Raw genomic sequence first — 22,419 nt, forward strand, 5'->3', positions numbered from 1 at the left:
TTGGTCAACATCTTGCTTTTTTCATTAATTAACGTTGGGGCTGCTGTTCTGTGTTGTCACCCATAGATCTGTCCCAGCCTTTTTTTTTTTTTTAAGTTTACAGATACGTTTCTCATTTAATTTTTATTGTGGGGAAATAAACATAAAATGTACAATTTAAACCATTTTAAAATGGCCAATTCCATGGCATTAAGTACATTCACAGTGTAGCACAACCGTCACCTCTTTCTAGTTCCAGAATTTCTTTATCACCCCAAAAACTTTTTTTAATAATTGTTTGGGGGGTAGGTAATGAGGTTTATTTGTTTCTTTTAATGGAGGTACTGGGGAATGAACCCAGGACTTCGTGCATGCTAAGCACGTGCTCTACCACTGAGCTGTATCCTACACCCCTCCACAAAAGGGTTTTGATGAAACAAGATTGATGTTCATGCTACCATTCTCCTGTTGCAAATGTTTAATGTTTTCAAAAACAAATTTTTTTTTTCAAATCTAAGTGGCTGTGGCAGTGCCAGGCATAGAGGATGCACTGAGCATGTGGGCACCGCTGTTGAGAGCCTCTGGGTTCAGCCCCCCAGGCTCTGGGTCCGGGGCCCCTCTCAGGCCTCTCCCATCTCTTGCCCACAGAGACCCTGCAGGAGTACTTGAAGGTGGTGATGGCCCTCAAGTACGAGGAGAAGCCGCCCTACACCGCGCTGAGGAACAGTCTGGAAGCCCTGCTACAGGATCTGCGGGTGTCAGCCTACGACCCCCTGGACCTCCAGATGGTCCCATAGGTGGGTTCCGGTGGGGAGAGTTGGTGAGTCTTAACCCTTCCCCCTGGCTCCCCACGCTCTGCCATTTAAGGTTTATACCCCAGGGACCAGCTTCCCAGTGAGATGTTGGGTTTTTCCACAGGGTTCTTAAACCTTCCAGCCCCCAGGAATCACAGCAGGAACTCAACTCAAATTGGCTTTAAGGAAAAGGGGGAATGATTTGCTATTGTTGCTAGAAAACCCAGAGTGGGAAGCTTCAGGCATGACCGGATTCAGGGCCTGGGGGTTAGCACCAAGATGTTGTCTGTCTCTCCCCATCTTTGTCCTGTTTTTCACCCCTCCATCCCTCTCCGCATCCACCTGCAGTCTCTCCCCTTTCCCCTCACATGCAAAAATGCGCTGCCTCTGTGCCCTCTGCCTCACCTCATTTTTCACGGCACGGTTTATGTTGCAACTCTTCCATTGCGGGGATAAAGGATGCTCTTTATAACCAGTGGCTAGACATGTGCTTGGCGTCCCGGATTTTGGTCATACAAACAATGTGGCCTTGAACCCCCGGCTGCACAGGCCTCACCCTGGTGTGCACATGGGTCCGCGGATGGAGTTTGTACTTTGAGAGAGATCCCCAGATTGCTCTCCATCGGGGCTGTACTCACTTACCATCCCCTTAGCACTGAGTGAGTGCATATGGAAACTTTCAGAAGGTCAAAACGAAGCTAAATTCACTTTACGGCAGATTTTGGTGAGCTGCACAGATGTGTTCCAAAGAAAAGGTAACCCCAAGGCTCTCGCCTATACGTGGGATTATAATTTCTCTCATCCTGGCTGGCTGGATTCAAAGCACAGCGTCTGCCCAGCTCAGGGGCTCTCAGATGGAGGCGGTGTTCCCCCAGGGACCGTGTGGCTGTGTCTGGGGACACTGGGTTGTCACGCCTGGGGAGAGGTGCTTCTGGCGTCTAGTGGGTTGAAGCCAGGGATGCTAACATCCTACAAGGCACAGGGCGCCCCCCTGTCAGCAGGGCCGCAGTTGAGGAAGCCACCCCACGTGCCTCTTGGCAGGGTGGCAGTGGTCCTCTTCCTGTGGGCACCTTGATTATAGGCACTTCCTCAGTCCTGAAACCTCTACTCACATCCCAGCCCTGAAAATCTGTGTGTACAGCTCTTCACATGGTGCCTGGGCACAGAGTGCTTCAAAAATCCAAGGTTGTTCATTTGTTTGTTTGCTCAGTAAGCTAGTAGGCGCCCTGTGTTAACCACAGGCATTCTCTGAAAGTGAAGGCGTGACTTCCTTCACCTGGCTTGTCCCCCTCCCAGTCTCCGTGCCCCCAACTGTCTGAGAGACCTCCGGCTCCTCCCACACCCCTCCCTCCCCATCCCATCCCTGCAGGCAGTTGTAAGTCCCTTCTGGACCATTTCCTCCAGGGCTCTGCCTCCACCCTCTGCCCAGATGCCCCAGAGTGTGGTTACTGGTCATAATCACCGGCTGGCCATGAGCTCTGGGATGGCCAGGTCACCTCTGTCTCTGCATCTCTGTGTTTCCTGCAAGTGGCCTGGCTCCCGGACACTCCACCCATATCTGCCGAGTGGGGCGAGTCCACTTCTCCCGTGGGTGCTATTCTGTCTGACAGTACCTCCTCGCCCACCCAGTCCTATTGGAAATTTAAAAACTTGAAACCAAACAGCCCCTTTCAGGATCATTATAGTTTCCAATCTGCTCGCCCTCTAGGAACCACTTTACTCAGCGACAAGTTTTCCCCTTGGTTAGGAACCTTAATGCGCAGATGCTGCTTAAGAAGCCTGGGGACCTGAGGATCATCTTGCCTCTGCCTGTGGCAGCTCCTTGCCCTTGGCCCAAGCCCGACCTCCCCTCAGAGGTCAGGCCAAGCTCCATCCCACCCCAGGACCTTTGCACTTGCCATTCCCACGGTCTGGGACAATTTTCCTCTTCACATTTGCTGGCTCCCACTCATCACCACCTTCTCAGATAGGCTCCCCTCCCCATGACATCTCCTGTTTTCTGCATGATCCTTGTCTCTTTCTGGAGGGAGATGTGTGTTTAATCTGTAGTGTCTCCACCCCTCTCCTCCAAATTGTATGCCTAGCAAAGGTTTCTGGTTCTTCATGCTCATGGTGGTATCTCTAGTCCCTGGAGACTAGAAAGCTCTTATCACCCAGTAGGGGCTTAAAGGCATGCCTCGAATGAATGACACTAACATCGATTTTTATTGTTTTCCAGAACTTTCAGCCTGCAGTTTGAAATAGGAAAAGAAAAAAAAAAGGAGACATGTGACTCAAGGCCTGCTGTAGAATCATAGATAAGATTCTAGAAAGATCCCTCGAATTTGCATTCCTACCACTTCTTTAGGTGACCCTACTCATCTGTCTCAGTCTCAGGGAACCCAGCAGTTAGGCTTCGGATAATGTGAACTCCCTCCTTTCAACAGGCCCACCCTTCAGCTGCTATCTGCTGTCAGCCACTGGGGTTTTGGACCGAGAAGACCCTCAGTTCACAGACAGGGGGGTGGGCTGGCCCCCTCACTGAGGACCGTGCCGTTGACATCCCTGTGTTTTGACAATAAACTGCTTCATTGGAGCTTGGAGGGTCGAGTGTCTGCAAAAGAAGTTCCTTTTGGAAAAATTTAGCTCTTCTTTTCCCTATCCATTCATACATCCATCCATGCCTTCAACCTTTCATCCACCCATCCACTCTTTCATTCATGTAGTCACACTTTCAGGCAGACACTGATCCATCCATTCTTCCACTTCTTCATCCATCCATCCATCCACCCTCTCATCTATCCCTCTACCCATTCACCCCTCCCTCCCTCCATTCGTCCATATACTTGTCCATCCATCCCGCCACCCATTCATCCTTTCCTCAGTCCGTTCATTTACCACTCATTCTCCCACCCACTAACGCTTCCTCTCTTCCATACATTTATCCTTCCTTTTATTCAACAAATAGCAGGCATTTCTGGAGTGCGTGCCCTGTGACACTTATGGTGCTGCACAGAAGATCCTGGCAAACCAATCATACACAGCAAGGTCCTTGACCTTTTGGAGCCCACAGTCAAGTGGAAGGAGACAGTATTAAAGGAGACGACTTGGGATCACGACCAGCACTCTGAAGAAAAAGCACAGACTGGGATGGAGAGTGAGGGGCCTCAGGACGGGAGGGCGCCTTTGGGGAGAGCCCAGACACAGATAGACCAGGGAGGAGGCCGTAGGATGGTAGCTGGAGAAAGGCAGGGCCTCGGGAGAGATTTCAAAGGCAGGCTGGCCAGCAGCAGGTGACAAGTAACTAGGCTGGGAGGGATTAAGAAGGAGGAGAAGACAAACACACCTCCTCGAATTTGACCTTGGATATCTTCAGTCATCTATCATACTTTGGGATGGGTAACCAGAAGCCGGATAGGGGAAGAAACTGCTCTGAGATGCCCTGATTCTCTCCCTGCTCTGGGGATGGAAGGAGATTAGCAGACTGATGATCATTTCCTGGATGGAAAGGAGTATTTCCAGAAGGAGATATTCCTTAAGAAGAGAGAAAACCCATCAGAAAATCTCCTGCGTACAGCCCCTCTGTGTTCACGAGTCCACAAAAGAAGAGGGACGTCAGCCGCCTTGCAGACCCCCAATCAAGCAAGAGGGATGGTCACAGTCAACGCCTGCACCTCCCGAACGCTCGTCCCCCAGCCTCTGAAGGAGGAGGGTGCTGTCACTGGCACCAGATGAGACTCACAGGGCCCAGGGGAGTGGGAGTGACTCCCAGACCACCATGCAGCTGACGGTGGCTGGACCCCATCCTCTATTCCATTCCCCCCATCTCTGTCCCCAGCGTTAATCAGATGCTTGTGGTGCTGATGCTGTGGGTGGGTTTTGGGGGGTTTTTAATCATTTTTATTGCAGGGCACCACAGAACCTTCAGGAAACTCAAGTGTGAGACACGTCTCCAAGAGGAGCCCCTGCAGGCAGCTGGAAAGGACAAATCATTTCCCTTCACCTGTGAAATAGTTTTCCTGTGAAAAAGACTAGCTTCTAAGGCTATTCGTTGCAAGTAAAATCCATTCTGGATGAGACCTCGGACACAGCAGCAAATATTTGTAGACATTCTTACTGATGCTAAAAAACAAAGTTCAACTCGGTACCTTTTTTTTTAATTCTTTGTAGGGTTTTTTTGGGGGGTGGGGGTAATTAGATTTGTTTGTTTTTTTTAATGAAGGTACTGGGGACTGAGCCCCGGACCTTGTGCGTGATACCACTGAGCTACACCCTCCCCACAGCTGAGTATATTTTAAAGATCTTACTGGCAGCATCCTGTCGAGCAGGTAGAAAGATTTGAAGATCTGTACAAAATGAAAGACTTAGAGGCAGAAGGGAGCAGGAGTAAGAAAGTTCTAGTAGGCAGAAAAGCAGGTTGGTTATTGCAAAGTTGCTTTCCCTTAGGGGATGGCAGGGGTCTGGCAGGCAGATGACTTAACTAGTTCTGATCAGGTGACTCCTGATTGAAGTGTTTCAGACGTCTTTTCTGGGAGAGCCAAAACTGTCATCAAGTCTTAGTTTGGTGATGGTGGGACTTGGCATAAGCGACTCCATGTTGGGCCTGTGGTCTTATTTTTAACACTGAGTTGGAAGTTAATGGGACAAGCAATTTTGCTGCTTTGATGGGGAGTCTACCAATACAAACTGCGATGGGTGTTTGTGAAAGATGTTTATTCAAAGTGAAAACACAGCAGGAACGATGCCGCAGGAGGCCTTGGCTGCCCTGACCATTGCTACATGCTGCTGTTCAAACTGCATCTGATGTCTTTTCTAGTGACACTGAAGGAGTTGTCAGGAAATTTTCCTTTACTATTTGAACTGAGCAGTTAAAGTCTTTTTATGATCTGTTGCCACTCAGTATTCTTTAATTCTCTCTCATTCAGAACCTCAGTGGTTTGCAGTTTATCAAGTCGAGAAGAACCCTCTGTTTATTTATTTTTTTTTTTTTTTGGAGTCCTGCAATTATTGGGTATAGTTCCCTGTGCTAAACAGTAGGACCTCGTTGTTTATCTCTTTTATATATATTGTAATTAGTACCTGCAAGTTCCAGACTCCTAGTTTATCCCTCCCACTCTTTCCCCTCTGGGAACCATAAATTTGTTTTCTATGTCTGTCAGTCTGTTTCTGTTTTGTAAATAATTTCTTTTATGCCATTTTTTTAGATTTCACAGATAAGTGATGTCATATGATATTTGTCTTTCTCTGTCTGACTTACATCACTTAGTATAATCTCTAGGTCCATCCTAGAGTTGCTGCAAATGGCATTATTTCATTCTTTTTTATGACTGAGTAGTATACCATTGTACATATACATATGCCAGTCACCTGTCGATGGACATCTAGGTTGCTTCCATGTCTTGGCTATTGTAAGTAGTGCTGCTGTGGACATTACGGTGCATGTATCTTTTTGAATTGGAGTTTCCTCCAGATACATGCCCAAGAATGGGATTGCTGGATCATATGGTAAGTCTATTTTTAGTTTTTTAAGGACTCTCTGTGGTTTTCCATAGAGACTGTACCAAATTACATTCCCACCAGCAGTGTAGGAGGGTTCCCTTTTCTCCACAGCCTCTCCAGCATTTATCATTTGGGGATTTTTTAATGATGGCCATTCTGGCCAGTGAGAGATCATACCTCATTATAGTTTTGATTTGCATTTCTCTGATAAATAGTGATATTGAGCATCTTTAAATGTGCCTCTTGGCCATCTGTATGTCTTCATTGGAGAAATGTCTGTTTAGGTCTTCTGCCTATTTTTTGGTTGGATGGCTTGGTTTTTTGTTACTGAATTGTATGAAATGTTTGTGTATTCTGAAAATTAAGCCCTTGTCAGTCACATCATTTGCAAATACGCAATAAGTTGTCTTTTTGTTTTGTTCATGGTATCCTTCACTGAGTGGACACCATTTTTCAAAGTCATTGATCTTGCAGAGATGCAACATCATACTGAAAAATGGCAAAACACAATATGCCACAGAAGATGAAATTACGTGCTTCAAATGTTGTTAACTTTATGCCAATACAGAGTCCCTCTATTGGCTCATAATGCTGATGTTGGACGTGTTTCCCTGTGAATGGAAACAAGGGAAAAAATTAAAAGGACACTCAATGGAAAAAAAAGAACAAAATAAGTTGGATGTGACCCCTGTAAAAACTATATACAATGTAAATAGAACCCAGACTGGTACTGCAGGGAATTTTATAAGCAGATTTTGCAAAAAGAAAAAAAAAATGTTCAGGAGAACTAAAATATCAATGACACAGTTTTAGGGAAAGAGATCCCCTGTCATTTATTTCAGATCATCCGTGATTGATTGTGGGGTCTGGTAAAATACACAGGTTGGGTTTCCAGGGAGCAGACTCAGAGAGAGACCAGGGTGCAGCGTGCTCACGAGGAGGTGCCCCAGGGGTGGGTCCCTGGGGAGGGGAGGGGGGCAGGTGGGGCAGAGGGGCGAGGCGCTGCAATGCAGCCCAACGACTGCCTCAGCCAAGAATTTGGGGAGCTCTGGAGCTAGAACAGCCCTGCAGAGTGTCCCCCATTTGGACCAGGATGGCCAGATCCTGGGAAGAGGTCTGACCTCAGACAGGGGGCTCTCTGCCCAGTCCCCACTGTGGGACACTTTACATTCATAACTGCCTTGATGCCCCACGACCACCCTGTGACTTAGGTTTATTGTGTCCATTTGACAGAAGGAGAGACTGAGAAGTGAAGTGACTTGCCCAAATTCAGGCTCGTTATAGGTGATGGGGCTGAAATTTGAGTCTAGTTCTGCCCATCGCCCTGCCAGTGGGATGCCCACACACAAGTTGGTAGCGCATTTACATGGAAAACTATTCTCTTGGAAATTGTCCCTGATGTCTTCCTTCCTGGAGAGCTTCCAGCAAGAAGTTGCCGGATTTGGGGTGGTCATTTACAGATCTTGAGCTCTGTGTATTCGGTGGCGCTGGTGGCCTCCTGGTCCTGAGGCTCCCTTGGCCTCAGTCCGGGGAAACTGAGGGAGGCGTAATGGAGCTCCTGTTCCTCCTCCACTGGGTGTGGGTGGTCCATGGTGCTGCCTGGCAGACACTCGTACTGGTGACCCTGAGTGGAAGGGAAAGAGGGGGTCATATTAAGATCACGGGGGCTGGAAGAGAGCAAGGAGGGTCCAAGAGTGAACGTGGAAACTGAACATTGAGCCTTCCTCCATTCATTCCAGACACTGGCTGGGCCCCCATTCATTCATTCATTCATTCAACAAATTCTTGAGAGTAATCAAGTTGGTAATCAATTTCCAGTCTCCTGGATTCCTCAGGACAATCTACTCAGGAGACACTATTTCCCCATTTTTCAGGTGGAGAAACTGAAGCTAAGGAAATATCCTCAAATCACACATTTACTCATTGGTAGCATCAAGTATCATGCCCAGGTCTTTCTGACTCCAGGTGCCTGCTACCTTATGGAACAGTTTTCCATGCCAGGTGCTGGATATTCAGTGGGGAACAAGGAAGGCATCATCCCTGACCTCCTGCAGCTTACAGTGAGGGAAGCAGATGTTAAAGTAGTAGTCAATTATATTACTATCTAATTGCAAATTGTGATGGTATAGGAGTGGAATGGATGGTGTGAGAAAGACAGGGATTTCCTCAGACCTGGACTGCTCTCAGGGACCACTCAGCCTTTCAAAGGTTCAGGCAAACACAATCATCAAATTTCATTATGAACCTTAAAATCAAATAATCTTGCGCCAGAAAGGGTTAACTTTGCCCACGGAAGAGTTTGATCCCTTGTCCCCAGCACCTGGGAGGGAACCTCTAAGCCCTTGAAATGTCCTGCCTGACAAGAGTGTCTTTGTTTACCTAGACCTTGGCCCACACCAGAGGGTCTATGTAACAATGTGATAGATGGTCGGGGACCTTGGGTCACACAGTATCAGTTTGACCTCTGCAGGGGCTGGAGACTAAATTCAGCCACATGAGCAGAAAGCCATGCCAACGTGACCAACTACCATAAAAACTCTGGACATGAAGTCTCGGTGTGCTTCCCTGTCTGGCGAGACCCCCTACATGATAGCACACATCATTGCTGGGAGATTTGACTGCACAACTCCCCTGGGAGAGACAGCTAGACACTCACGTCTGGTCTCTCCTGGCCTCTGCCCCACGGGCCTTTTTCCTTAGCTGATTTTAATCTCTATTCTTGTCCAGTACTAAACAATAACCATGAGTATAAAAGCTTTCAGTGAGTTCTGTGAGTCCTCCCAGTGAGTCATTGAACCTGAGAGTGTCTTGGGAGCCCCTGAATTTGGTAGTAGACAATAATTATTTGGGAGCGATCCCTGCAGCATCTGTCCTGGGGAGGAGAGGTAGGAAGTGGGGGAGAAAGTGGGTCAGGGGTCCGGGGGGAGGGGGATGGAGGCGTAGGGAGGCGCCAGTTGGAACTGAACGCAGACGGTAAAATGGACTGGCTGTGGTGGTCCTTATCTCTGCGGAAGGAGACAGAGAGCAGAGGGGAAGGTGCCTCCCGTGTCACTGGGCTGGGTGACAGTATGAATAGGACGCAAGAGCAAAAGCCTGTCTGGGGTGTGAAGGTCGTCAAAGTCCTGGAGAAGAGTGTGACCATGGCTATCCCAGGGAGGTAGCCAGATTGGGTCCCCAGGGACAGAGGGCTCATCACTCACCTGGGAGGTGGAGGGGGCATTCTCTTCAGCTGCCACTCCAGGGGCCTCCTTCCTGAAGGTCTTCACCCTGAGAAGGGAGGCCAGGACCTTTCAGCAGCCTGGCTGGCTCAGAGCATGCAGTGGGATCACTATTTCCCCCGCTTAAGAGGCCGGAAGGGCTGACCAAGGCCAGGAGGCGGGGGACATGCCTCATATCACGACTTTCATCAAGAGAGCCGGCGCCCTTCACGGATGGCTGGGTTGGAGGGGTGGGGACGGACCCTGCTCTGATTCTCTGACCCAAGGCCCAGTGCTCAAGACCTCTGATTCCTCCAGCTGGGGCTGCCTGGATTCCAGGACTTGGACCTCTTCCTGCCCCCTGCACTTGCCCTCCCTCCCAGGGACGACACTCACATGAAGAGGATGAAGCAAGAACAGAGACTGAGCAGGCCAGCGATACCAGCTCCCTCGACGGCCCCCAAAACGAATCCTCCCCAAAGCTGGGGCTTTCCTGCAGGCCAGTGGGGTTTAGGGTCTCCCCTCCAAGCCCCAGGACTCCCATGCCCCCTCCTCCTACAGAATTTGAGCTCTCATATTCTTGGGCCCCTAAGCCGCCAAAGAACAGGACTCTGCCCCTCCCCTGCCACCTCTCACTCCCTCCCATCCAGGCCCCTTTCCTCCCAAGCGTCATCTTCTCCAGGATGGAGATGTCTTTTCCCCCAAGCCTCTGCCCCCAACCAGCCCCCTGACCTGGCAGCAGCAGGACCGTGGCGCTCTGGGCCCCATGGACATTCAGGGCTTCGCAGCTGAGGCTGAGGCCGGAGCTGAGCCCCTCACTGAGGCTCAGGGAGCTGTTGGCCCAGGGCCCAGCCGACCTAGAGGTGATCTTGAAGGAGGCATTGCTGATGGTCCCCTCCAGTAGCCCCTCCCCCAGCCGCCAGCGCAGGGAGGGGGCTGGCTGGGCTCGGGAGGAGCAGCTGCAGTGCAGACCCTGGTCCTCCCAGGAGCAGGAGGGTCCCAGCAGCTGCGGGGGGTCTGCGGGGAGGGGGGAGAAAGGTCAGCGTGCCTCTCCCCTCCATGGACCCGAGTGTCCTCTCCCGGGGTGTCTTCCCTCCTCCCAGCTCACTCTGCACGGAGAGATGCAGGGAGATGCCCAGGGAACCTCGAGGGTGCTGAGCTCGGCAGGTGAATTTGCCTTCATGGTCCGAATCCACCCGGGGCAGGAGCAGGACCCCCGGGTTCGAGGGCTGCGAGGGGCTCAGGGTCCGGCTCCCGCGGGCCCAGCTCAATGTGGCTGGGGGGTTGCTGTCAGCGACACAGACGAGGCGCAGAGACTCCCCTTCCAGGACAGAAAGAGATGAGCCGTTCCCCAGGTATTTCAGTTCTGGAAAGAGAGGTAGAGAGAGACAGAGACAGAGACAGAGAGACAATAGAAAGAAAAAAAAACCCGCGAAATTCAGTGTAGTGACATTCTCTGAGGCCAGAAGGAGGAGGCTAAAATCGGCTGCTCTAGTGCTTAGCATGCACAAGGTCCTGGACCCAATCCCCAGTACCTCCACTAAAAGAATAAATACTTCTAATTACCTCCCCTCCAAAACAAACAAACAAACAAACAAAAAAAAAAACCCTGGGAAAAAACCCCACAGAGCTCCTTAAAAAACAAACAAAAATGAAATAAAACTGGGTGCTCCGAAGATGGGGGTACTGTTCTAGTTCTTAACCTGGGTGGTGAGTACCATGGTTCACTTGGTGGTGTTTCCTCTACACTTGTATATTTGACCAGTTTGACCAGTTTGACCAATAGTCTTTGCACGTAATGAAGGGTAAATGTAAAGCACCCGAGTGAATAGGACCTCCCACCTCTGCTTTCCCTGCACATCACCACCACCCACTGTCCTACCTGTGCAGTTTCCTCGGGAGACGCTGATGCTCAGGTTCTGGGGAGCATCTAGGACAGAGAGAGGCAGTGAGGGAGGGAGTCAGAGCTGACTGTTCCCTGCTTCCCTCCCACCTCCCGCCTGCTACCCGGACTCTCCCACCCCCAAGAGGCCCAGAAGCAAAGCAGAACAAGACCTACGTCTTTCCTATAGTACCTCCCAGCCCCCGGCTTCCCCACTCCCCGCAGGCACCCTGGTCCCGCACTCACAGGACACGTTGAGCATGAGGGTCCCCTCCGAGCTCACGCCAGCCCTGGGGAAGGTCACGCGGCAGGTGAGGTTGGTGCCGTGGTCCTGAGGGCGGGGGGTGAGCAGGATCTCCGAGGATTTATAGGCCTCCGAGGCCAGTTCCAGGGGGTGGAGGGCAGCCCCGGTCCAGGAGATGCTGGGGTGCGTGGCTCGATCACAGGCTCCTGGCAGGGAGCATGTCAAGTGAGTGCTGGAGCCGGCCTCCAGGGGCTCCTTGGCGTGGATGTCGGGGGTCCAAGACAGCGCTGGAGAGGAGAGAGAGAGAGAGGCCAGACCCCACAGGGGAGGGCCGTGCATGCCCAAGCCTGATCTGACCATGCCCCACTGTTTCCCATGAGGGGCAGGGGCTCCAGCCCTCCCACCCACCCCTGTTGTCTGTTCCTGGGGACCACTCCATACCTGTGACGTTCACAGTGAGCAGGTTGTCTGTGTAACTGTGTCTCACATTATCTCCTCTCATCAGCCGAAAATAATACTTTCCACTTTCCTGTTTCTGGGCATCTGTGATGCTCAGGGAGCAGCTGTTGGCCCCTGGGTGGCCAGAAAGGTAGAATGCAATATTGGTCTTCTTTTTTGCTACACTGAGTGGATTGTTTGTGGCCACGAGAACATCCGCTAGGGGTTTATCCCTTTTCCGGAACCAGTAGCCATAAGCAGGTGTAGAGTCGTCCCAGCCGACCCGGGGGTAGGAGACTTCGCAGGGCACGAGGACGCACAGACCCTCCTGCACTGTCACCGATTCCTGCACTCGCAGCTGGTACTGTGGACCCTTCTGCAGGGACCCTGGGGGACACAGAGGCTCAGCTGCAGCTCCAGCCCCGCCCTGCCTCCCTCTCCCCACTGCCCACTCACCCGCCCACAGCAGGAGCAGCAGAAACAGCAGCATCTCCACATTCAAGGAACGGGGCTTGTCCGGACTGTCTGGCTTCTGAACCTGCCTGTCTGTCCCCGAAGGAAGCTCCAAGAGGAAGCTTCTGGGGGAGAAGGGGGTAGTGACCATCCAGAGATGAGCAAAAGAGGAACCCCAGAGCTGCAGATGTCTGAGAGATTCCCCCCTTTCAACTTCTCTTTTCATGGAAACAGCAGGGTAGAAAGTGGTTGCGGGGCTGCCCTAAACTGAGAAGCAGCCATCCTGGATCAGCCAAAGGGACGGCGGTGCCGGGGAAATAAATGAGAAAGGAGCTCCAGGTGAGGTGCTGGAGGCAGGGATTCCCTCATCCATTCATTCATTCATTTTCCAGGCAAACATCTGTTCCACGCAGAGGCCAAGGACAGAGGAGGGCATGACCACCCAACTCCCGCCCTCAGGGCCTCACCTCCTGTGACCCCAAATCCAGCACCCCCCAGGCTCTCCAAGGACACTCAGCCTCCCTGCACCTGGAGATTGTCATACTAACCGAAGTAAGCCAGAAAGAGAAAGAAAAATACCATATGATGTCACTTACATGTGGAATCTAAAAAAATGACACAAATGAACTTTTTTACAAAACAGGAACAGACTCAGAGACATGGAAACCAAACTTATGGTTACCAGGGCGGGGGTGAGGGATAAATTGGGAGTTTGGGATTTGCAGATACACACTACTAAATATAAAATAGATAAACAACAAGGTCCTACTGTCTAGCACAGGGAACTATACTCAAAACCTTGTAATAGCCTATAATGAAAAAGAATATGACAAGGAGTGTGTATATGTACATAAAACTGAGATCACTATGCTGTACACCAGACACTAACACAACATTATAAACTGGCAATACTTCAATTAAAAAATATAAATAAACAAAATAATGAAGTAATTTGTTTAAATGTTAAGAAAAAAAAAAAAACATGACAGGTCCAGAGAGAAAACAGGAAAAAGCTTTCTCCTGCTTTTTTGTCCAAGGTACCCCACATTTTCATCTTGCCAGGGGCCAGCCCGTGATTAAGGCGGCTCTGGGGAGAAGCTTCCATCCTCAGATACAGCGGACAGGAGAGCGTGGCCTGCCCTGCCCCAGGGCGGGGAGTTGTGGGGGGTGCTGGGTGGATGGGCGACCGTCTGTCTCCTGAGAGTGGGGACAACACAGGAATGAAGGAAGCAGATCTGGGGCCACTCTGCTTGTAATGAACCCAGCTCCTCAAGTGACTGACTATGCATGTAGTAAAGAGTTAACCTCACCCAAAGAGGGGTGTGGGCTTTGCCCACCTCCTGGAAGGGAACCTGAAGCTCTCGGCACGTCCTACTTCATTAAACTATCTTCACTTACCTGGAGCCTCCAGCCATGGGCTCTCTCTCTGTCTCTTTCTCTCTCTCTCTGTCTGTCTCCTGAATAACTAATGCCTGTGTTAATACCGACCAGAATTCTCAGACTTCTTAATCAATAGAAATTGATAAGAGGCCAGAGGAGAAATTTTTTTTCTTGGGGAAGGCTTTTATTGAAACTTGTGCTGCAGCAGGAGGGAGCAAAAACAAGTTAACAGGTTCCCTCGTTCTCTTCCTGATGGGGAGGGAAGGCGTGAGCTGTTCCCTTAAATGCGGTGAGGTTGGGGGTGGGCCGGGGATCGGCTGCAAGGGTAGCTTAGGCGGTCTGCCCACCCCACGGTGGAGCTGTTTGCAGGGATCATGCACAGTGCCCTGCTTTTTTTTGCTCCCAGCCCCTCAAAAATGGCAGTTGGGTTTTTGGTCTTTGTGAATCTCGTTATTCATGATTTGCCCCAACTGTGCGTGCATGCTGTTATTTTTCATCCCTTATAGTTTCTTTGTATTCTGTTGCTGGGAGACATTTGTCCAAGCATCACAGCAAAGGGTCCCAGGTCCCAGCCTATCTCAGTGTGACCACCCTGTACTCATTTCCTTGGGGCTGCCCTAGCAAAGTACCACAGACCAGGTGGCTTAAAACCACAGACCTTGACTGTCTCCCAGTTCCAGAGGTTAGAAGTCTGAAATTCAGGTGTGGGCGAGGTTGGTTCCTGCTGAGGCCTGTGAGGGAGCCTCTGTTCCCTGACTCTCTGCCAGCTTCCAACAGCCATGAGTGTTCCTTGGCTTATAGGTGATGCTCTCTGTGTGTCTTCCTGTCTTCCCTCAGTACGTGCCTGTCTCAGTGTTCAAATTTCCTTTTTAAAAAAATAAGAATATTGGTCATATTGAATTTGGGCCCACCCTAATAACCTCACCTTACCTTGATCACTTGCAAAGACCCGATTTCCAAATAAGGTCACATTCACAGGTACTGGGGGTTAGGACTTGAACACCTTCTTGGGGGGTGCAATTCAACCCATAAGAGACCCCTGATAAAAATGCTGGAAACCAAGGTTTATACTTTGTACATGTTCTCAAACATCATTGCTGGGCATATCTGTCAGCTTTGAGTTGCCATAAGATACCAAACTCTGGGCGGCTTAAACAAGTTTTTCCTTTGCAGACTTTTTTGTGGGGGGTGGGTGGGTGCAGGTAATTAGATTTATTACTTATTTTTAAAAGTTGGTGGGGGTAAATAGGCTTATTTATTTATATTATTTCATTTTAACAGGGGTACTGGGGATTGAACTTAGGACCTCTTGCAACTCAGGAACTCATGCTAGGCATGCACTTTACCACTGAGCTATACCCAACCCCTGTCTTGGTCTGTGTCCTTCTCTTTTGGCTGGGAAGTAATTAGATATTTTAAATGGGGGTACTGGGAATTGAACCCAGGACCTCATGCATGCACTCTACCCGAGCTCTACCCTCCCCCTACATCCTTTTGGTGTAATGAAGAGTGTCACAGTTTCTCTGAGTTCTTTAGTCCTTCCAGTAAATCATCGAACCTCAGGGTGCCCTTGGGGAAGCCCCAGAACAGTCTGTTTCCCTCTTCAGACGGTAGTGAGGAAAGCCACAGTTTCCCTAAGTGGGGGCAACATTGCCGCTTGCCTGCGTCTACGGAAGCTGCCGACCGGCCCTCGCGTTCTCCGGGGCGCCCCCTGGTGGACCCGCGGTGTCAACTCTCGAAGAGCCCAGAGCTAGGCTGGGAAGTTGCTGACCAGGAAAATTGCCGAGTTCATCACAAATACATAAAAAGAAGTGGGACAAATGCAATATGAAAATGCACAAGGAACGCATCAGCTCCTTTTCATCTGTAATCAGTTCCTCATTTTACTTCTCAGTCATATGTCTCTCCAACCTGAGGTGACCTCACTTTTAACTAAATGGTCCCAACTGGTACCAAGCTGCCCATTCCTCCTCTTACCTTGCAGCTCTGTGGTCCACATCCCGGCCTAGACCCCATGGAGAGCAGCCCTCGGGGGCAGACTCTGTGGGGAAGGACCACCAGGACTCTGCTTCTGACTCAGTCTCTCTACCTTGTCTTGGTCTGAGCCAGTTTTCAAATTTCTGCAGAATTGTAAAACAGGCCCCTAAAACTTCCCTTCTTTCCAAACAAGTAAACTAGTCATTGCTTTTTCAATAGATGGCCAGAACGAATGAGGGTGGGGAGGTCACTGGTAGGATTCCAGTGACCCAGGACCTCCCGATATGGACCACTTAGTAGGTGCTGAGGACCACAAAGTCACCCAAGTCAGGAACCCTCTTCTTTCTCCTCTGTGGGACACATCATAGCTGCTGAAAACTAGGTCCAGTTGCCTGGAGACAGGGGTCCACCCTTCCCTAGAGAAATAGTACAGTAGAGAGTCTACCCCAGGACTCAAAATGATAACACCCAATTGTGTGTGTGTAAGCTTGTGTGTGTGTGTGTGTGTGTCAACTTGTGTGTCTGAATGTGTCTGATTTGCATGTCTGTGTGCCTCTTTGTATTTGAGTATCTGCCTGTGGGAGTGCATGTCTCATCTCTGAATGTGCATTTTGTACTTGTGTGTCCAGATGAGGGGAGGACACTTGTTTGTGTGTGTGTGTGTGTGTGTGTGCTCATATTCAAGGCATTTGAAACCAGCCTCCTAGGCTGATATTGAGAGGGACCATACCTATATTGAATTTTTTTTTTCTAATGGAGGAACTGAGGATTGAACCCAGGACCCTGTGCATGTTAGGCATGTGCTCTACCACTGAGCCACTGAGCTATTCCCCCAAATACTGATTTTTTTTTAATCAGTACCATATTAGGGATCATCATTTCTGGAGCATCAGGAGCCATGAAAGTGTTTATAAGCTGGAGAATTGTGCTTATAGAGATGAAAATATCAAGTGATGCTGTGGCATCCGTTCCCGTCATAGAAGCCCCGGGAATGCCTCGCCCTCCACTGTCTCTCATTCTGCGCAATGAGGATCATTCTAGTCTTGAAACAGGTGTCTATACACCTGGTGGCACTGACAGCAACCTGCCGGTCAGGCTGAGGGGAGCCCAGGAGAGCCAAATCCTGAGCCCCTCACAGACCTCGAACTCTGGCATCCAGGAACTACTCCAAGTGGAGTAGGGGCATAAAGGTGAATTCACCTGTTGAGTTCCGGTACATGAGCCGGGGGGCCCCACAGGCTTGGAGTCCACAGGTGGCTTCCCCAGACCCCTTGCAGGGTCTTGGCTGTGCTCCGGGGGGCAGAGGATGGACAGGGAGGAGCTCAGACCAGGTGTAGGGTTGGGACCTCTGGACTTCTGATGTGGCCTCCCCCGGGGAAAGACAGAGGGAGTGATGAGGAGTGGGGCTGAGAATGTTTTTCTCTCTCCTCCTACAGACAGAATCCAAGAAAATGCTGCCTTCTGGGTGGAGGATCAAGAAGACAGTGTATCAGGGAACTATGTTCAATATCTTGTAATAACCTTTAATAAAAAATGAATATATGAATGTATATGCATTCCTGGGACATTGTGCTGTACACCAGAAACTGACACATTGTAATTGACTGAACTTCAATTAAAAAAAAAAAAAGACAGTGTATGTGATGGGCTGAATAATGACCCCTGGAGATGTCCAGGTCTTAATCTCTGGAACCTGCAAATGTGTTACCTTGTTTGGCAGAAGGACTTTGCAGGTGTGATCACGTTAAGGCTCTTGGGATGCAGAGATTAGCCAGGTGGACCTTCAATGTAATCACAAGTTTATAAGAGAGAGGCAGAGGGAGAGTGTCTAGGTCAGCAGCAGAGAGCACGCTTAGCATGCAAGAGGTCCTGGGTCCAATCCCTAGTACCTCCATCAAAAATGAATAAATAAACCTAATTACCTCCCCTGCCAAAATTTTTTTAAGAAAGAGGCAGAGGGAGCGCGGACTATAGACGTCAGCAGGAGAGACTGTTATCACTGCACCACCAGAAACTGCAAGAAACAAGAGATTCACTTCTAGATCATCCAGAAGGAACCCATCCTGCTGACACTTTGATTTTATCTTCATGAGACTCAGCTTGGACCTGTGGACTCCAGAACTGTAAGAGAATGCATTTGTGTTGTTTTAAGCCACTGACTTTACATCAAAGCCCTGCTCCCTTGAGAAGCTCTAGGGGAGAATCCATCTCCTTGCCTCCCGGTCCCTCCTGCCATCTTCAAAGCCAGGGGTGTAGCATCTTCTCTGTCTTTATCTTCTCCTCCATCACGTGAACTTCTCCTCTGTGTTCAAGTCTCCTCTGCCTCCCTCTTACAAGAAAACTTGTTGGTTACATTTAGGGCCCACACAGGTAATGTGGGATAATCACCCCATCTCAAAATGCTTAATTTAATCACACCTGCAAAGTCCTTTTTGCCATATGCATTAACATTTACAGGTTCCAGGCATTAAGACCTGGATATTTTTTAGGGCTCTGTTCTCGCACAAGTATATTGCATGATTCCATTTATATGAAGTATTCAGACTTGGCAAATCCATAGGGACGAAAAGAAGATTAGTGGTTTCCTGGAGCCGGGGTAAGAGGGGTTGGGGAGTGATTGCTTAACGGATACAGGGTTCCTGTTTGGGGGTAGGGGGAGCGGATGGAAAAGTTCTGGAGCAAGATAGTGGTGATGGTTGCACAACATTGTGAAGGTACTAAATGCCACTGAATTATACACTTTAAGGTGGTTAAAATTGTAGATTTTATGTTATGTATTTTTTATTGAAGTACAGTTGATTTACAATGCTGTGTTAGTTTCAGGTGTAAAGCAAAGTGATTCAGGCATGCATATATATATGTTCTCTGTCAGATTCTTTTCCATTATAGGTTATTACAAGATGTTGAATATAGTTCCCTATGCTATAGGTCCTTGTTATTTATTGATTTTATGTATAGTAGTGTGTGTCTGTTAACCCCAGGCTCCTAATTTATCCCTCTACCTCTTCCTTTCCCCTTTGATAACCCTAAGTTTGTTTTCTATGTCTGTGAGTCCGTTTTGTAAATAAGTTCATTTGTATCATATTAGATTCCACATAAGTGCTATCATATGATATTTGTCTTTGTCTGACTTACTTCACTTAGTATGATAACCTCTAGGTCAAGTCATGTTGCTGCAAATGGCATTTCATTCTTTTTTATGGCTGAGTAATATTCCACCGTGTATATATACCACATCTTCTTTATCTATTCATCTGTCCATGGACATTTAGGTTGTTTCCATGTCTTGGTTATTGTAAACAGTGCTGCTATGAGCATTGGGGTGCTGCAATCGGTTTAACAAACAAACCAGGATCTTCAAAGTGCTTTACAAATATTAACTCATTTAATGCTCACAACAACCCTATGAAGTCCATGCTATTAGTCTCATTTTATAGCAGAGAAAACTGAGGCACAGAGAGGTTAAGCAAGCTGCCCAAGGTCACACAGCTGGCTCGAGTGCTGTCCTGTACCAGACTAGGCAGAGAGGCCTCCCTGTACTGGCCAGGTCGTGAATTTGGGATCTTGTCTGTCCTCCCCCACCACGATGTGAGCTCAGGGAGGGGGCCTTCATCTGGCGCACAGAGGCAATTAATGAACATTGTGGGATGAAGAAGGGATGAGTGGGTATCTGAGGATGGCCGCATCCCTTCTTGACCGCCTGAGCTCTCCTGCCGCGCTCTGCTTGGGGAACTCTATTCCTCATCAGGGCTTACGGTCCTGGTAAACCCCATTCTCGGAGCTAGAGGCGACACGAAGGAAATTACGGGCTTTGACCGCCTGAGTTGAGGAAGTAGCAAAACCCACTCACAGCGGGGCACCGGCGCCACCTGGCGGCGAAGTCCTGCTAAAACAGAGCCGCGGGGAGACCCTGAATGCCTGCGATGGGCGAGGTGGAATCTGCATCTGAAAGGGAGTTGGTATGGGTGTATTAAGGGGCGATTGTCTGAACCACTGCCGTCTACCAATGGCTTCCAAACTTTTCTGACCATGATGCACAGCAAGAAATCATTTCATATCAATACAGTTTCACGAAATATCACCCTGTAGTACATCGTATTTTGTACTCTATTCATATCTTTAAAAACCGGTCAGAATCCTTTATATTGATTCCCAACTCGATAACAGGTGACCACCTGAGCCGTTTTTCTCAGCTCACAAAGAAATATTATGATGGAGAAAGAGTTAGCACACAGTCCTGGCTCCCACCGAACCCCGGGTGACTTCTCTCCACATTTGTACTGATTCTCAGATCCAGGGTTGACACCCCTGACTTCCAGATAAGGAACCTGGACTCAGAGAGGCAAAGACACCTGTTCAAGGGCACACAGCTCAGATGTGCAGTTCCGGCTTTTGCCTTATTTCTGGAGGAGAAAAAGCACTAAATTCTCCTAATTTCACTGTTATTGAGTCAAGTTGAATGTAGTCTTTTCTCATGTTTGCCAATAAGACTGAGCTGCAGTGGCCTGTGGTTTTTTTGTTTGTTTGTTTGTTTGTTTGTTTGTTTTTGGTTTTTGTCATGTACAATGAAAATGATTGATATTCCAGAGCTGGGGCTTAAAATTGCAAGTCTTCAAGTGTAACAGAACGAATCTGAGATGGATAGTCTGTGTCTATTCTCATTTGATCAAACACACCATCCCATCCCACTTAAATATATATGAAGGTGGCAGATAAAACGTGAAAATCGTCTTCTGAGCAATAATTGTCAAGGACTGCATATGTCCAAGTGCATAGGAATGCCAGAACCTTAGAGGGGAGTTACCACTAAAGATGATTTGACTTAAAGGGGAGGGTATAGCTCAGTGGTAGAGTGTATGCTTAGTATGCATGAGGTCCTGTGTTCAACCCCCAGTGCCTCCATTAAAAAAAAAAAAAAAGTTTTTTTTTAAAGGAGCATACTTAAAAACAGGCTGCTTGCTCTCCAATATCCCTTTCCCCTTTCCTGCTTACTATAACAAAGTTATAGTGATGGTGACTTGGCTTCAACTGTCTTGAAGAGGCTGACACTTTAGGAGAATGGTCCCCAAAGTGCAGGCCCCAGACCAGCAGTTTACAGTGTCACTGTGTCACCTGGGCTTTGTAAGAGAGGCAAGTTCTCAGGCTCCATTCAAGACCTACTATATTAGAAACTCTGGGACACGCGGCCCAGCAATCTGTGTTTCCAAAAACCCTCCAGGGGATTCTGATGCACACTCAAGTCTGAGGACCACTGAGCTGGGAGATGCAGAGCAACAAGAAGGTGGGAACCTAGGTCAGTGGGTAACCTCAGCAGGCAGGGCCGTCCTACTCCCTGCCCCATCTACCAGCGTGGATATTTACATGAGAAAAATCAATCTATCTTACCAATGCCTCTGTTATTTGGTCTTTGGTCAACCAAATCAATATTTTAATCAACAATATATTTAAATACACCATTTTTTTAATTGAAAATTTTAGGCATACACCTCACAACCATCAGGGTGGCTACTATTAAGAAGGAAAAGGAAAAGAATAAGTGTTGACAAGGATGTGGAGAAACTGGAACCCTTATGCACTGTTGGTGGGAATATAAATGGTGCAACCACTGTGGAAAACAGTTGGGCATTTCCTCAAAAAATTAAAAACAGAATTACCATATGACCCAACAATTCTACTTCTGGCTGAACCTTGAGAACCTAGAATAGTACCCCATGTAAGTGAAATCAATTTTTTTTGTGTCTGGCTTATTTCACTTAGCATGATGTCCTCAAGGTTCATCCACGTTGTAGCATGTAGAATTTCCTTCCTTTTGCAGCTGGGAGTACCCTGTAACCTAGCTCTAGACCATGAGATGTAAGCAGAAATCTGAGTTGGCTAGGCAAAATTTGACCTCCTGTCTCAAATTCAGATACAATGCCTGGAGCTGTGGCATCCATCTTGTGACCATGAGGGAAAGGCCAAAAGAATCAGAAAGACCTTGGCTACAACAGCCACCTCCCTCTAGACTTATGTGAAAAAACTTAACCTCTATGTGTATGCCACAGGTTGGTCAGGTCTGCCATTACCGGCAGGCGAAAGCATTTATAACTAATACCCTAGGTCAAGTTACATCACCTGTCTCCCTAGACAGAATGCAGGTTCCATGGTGGCAGAAAATGTAACTTTGTTTTCCACTTGTATACCCAGCCCTTCCCCTTCCAGCCAGTGCCCGGCAGAGACCACATAGGTAGAACGAGTGTTTGAGAATCTTCATCCAAAATCTAACAAGAATATTGTCCTTCGGGGCTAACTGAAATTATCATGCAAAGCGCTTAAAATAATGTTCAGCCCATAGTAAGCCCTCAACAAATAGATGGAGCTGAACATCTCTACCATGGTTTCCAGGCCACCTCCGACTTACCTCCCAATTTTCCCTGGGAAGCTTTCCTCAGCCAGCTGCCTCCTCAGCCTGGGGTACCCCACAACTCTGTTGCAGCCATCCTACCCCTTTCTGTTTTTGGTGGGTGTGACAAGCACCATGGGGAGGTGGCACCTTTGGCTACTCTTGCTTTCACTGTCTATGTTAAGTAATAAACGGCCTGAAGCAAAAAGTGGGTG

At 48.7% G+C, this 22,419-nt stretch overlaps 2 protein-coding genes across 5 annotated transcripts in view; one reads left to right on the top strand and one right to left on the bottom strand.

The window, feature by feature from the left end:
• VRK3 (VRK serine/threonine kinase 3) overlaps positions 1-5,905 on the top strand; it is a 33,846-nt gene extending 27,941 nt beyond the window's left edge. For 3 of the 4 annotated variants that reach the window (XR_004322856.1, XM_014560831.2, XM_014560861.2), the window contains 2 exons: positions 628-776; positions 2,992-5,905. Coding sequence is in view for 3 of the 4 variants with exons in the window: in XM_014560831.2 (XP_014416317.1) it covers positions 628-776 (149 nt within the window). In the remaining variant the exon portion in view is untranslated. Of the gene's footprint in view, positions 1-627; positions 800-2,991 lie in introns of all 4 variants that reach the window. The other variant, XM_014560840.2, reaches the window with a different exon arrangement.
• A 1,139-nt stretch (positions 5,906-7,044) lies between these two features.
• LOC102515197 (sialic acid-binding Ig-like lectin 5) lies at positions 7,045-12,590 on the bottom strand. The gene is made up of 9 exons (XM_032485472.1): positions 12,469-12,590; positions 12,016-12,399; positions 11,577-11,861; positions 11,331-11,378; positions 10,557-10,814; positions 10,181-10,465; positions 9,845-9,941; positions 9,452-9,518; positions 7,045-7,875 (listed from the first exon to the last, which is right to left on the bottom strand). Exons 1-9 carry the CDS (start codon positions 12,500-12,502, stop codon positions 7,702-7,704), a joined length of 1,632 nt encoding a protein of 543 aa, XP_032341363.1. The 5' UTR covers positions 12,503-12,590; the 3' UTR covers positions 7,045-7,701.
• Positions 12,591-22,419: the final 9,829 nt, after the last annotated feature.

This window comes from Camelus ferus, chromosome 9 (assembly GCF_009834535.1).
Source record: "Camelus ferus isolate YT-003-E chromosome 9, BCGSAC_Cfer_1.0, whole genome shotgun sequence".
NCBI classification, from domain to species: Eukaryota; Metazoa; Chordata; class Mammalia; order Artiodactyla; family Camelidae; genus Camelus; species Camelus ferus.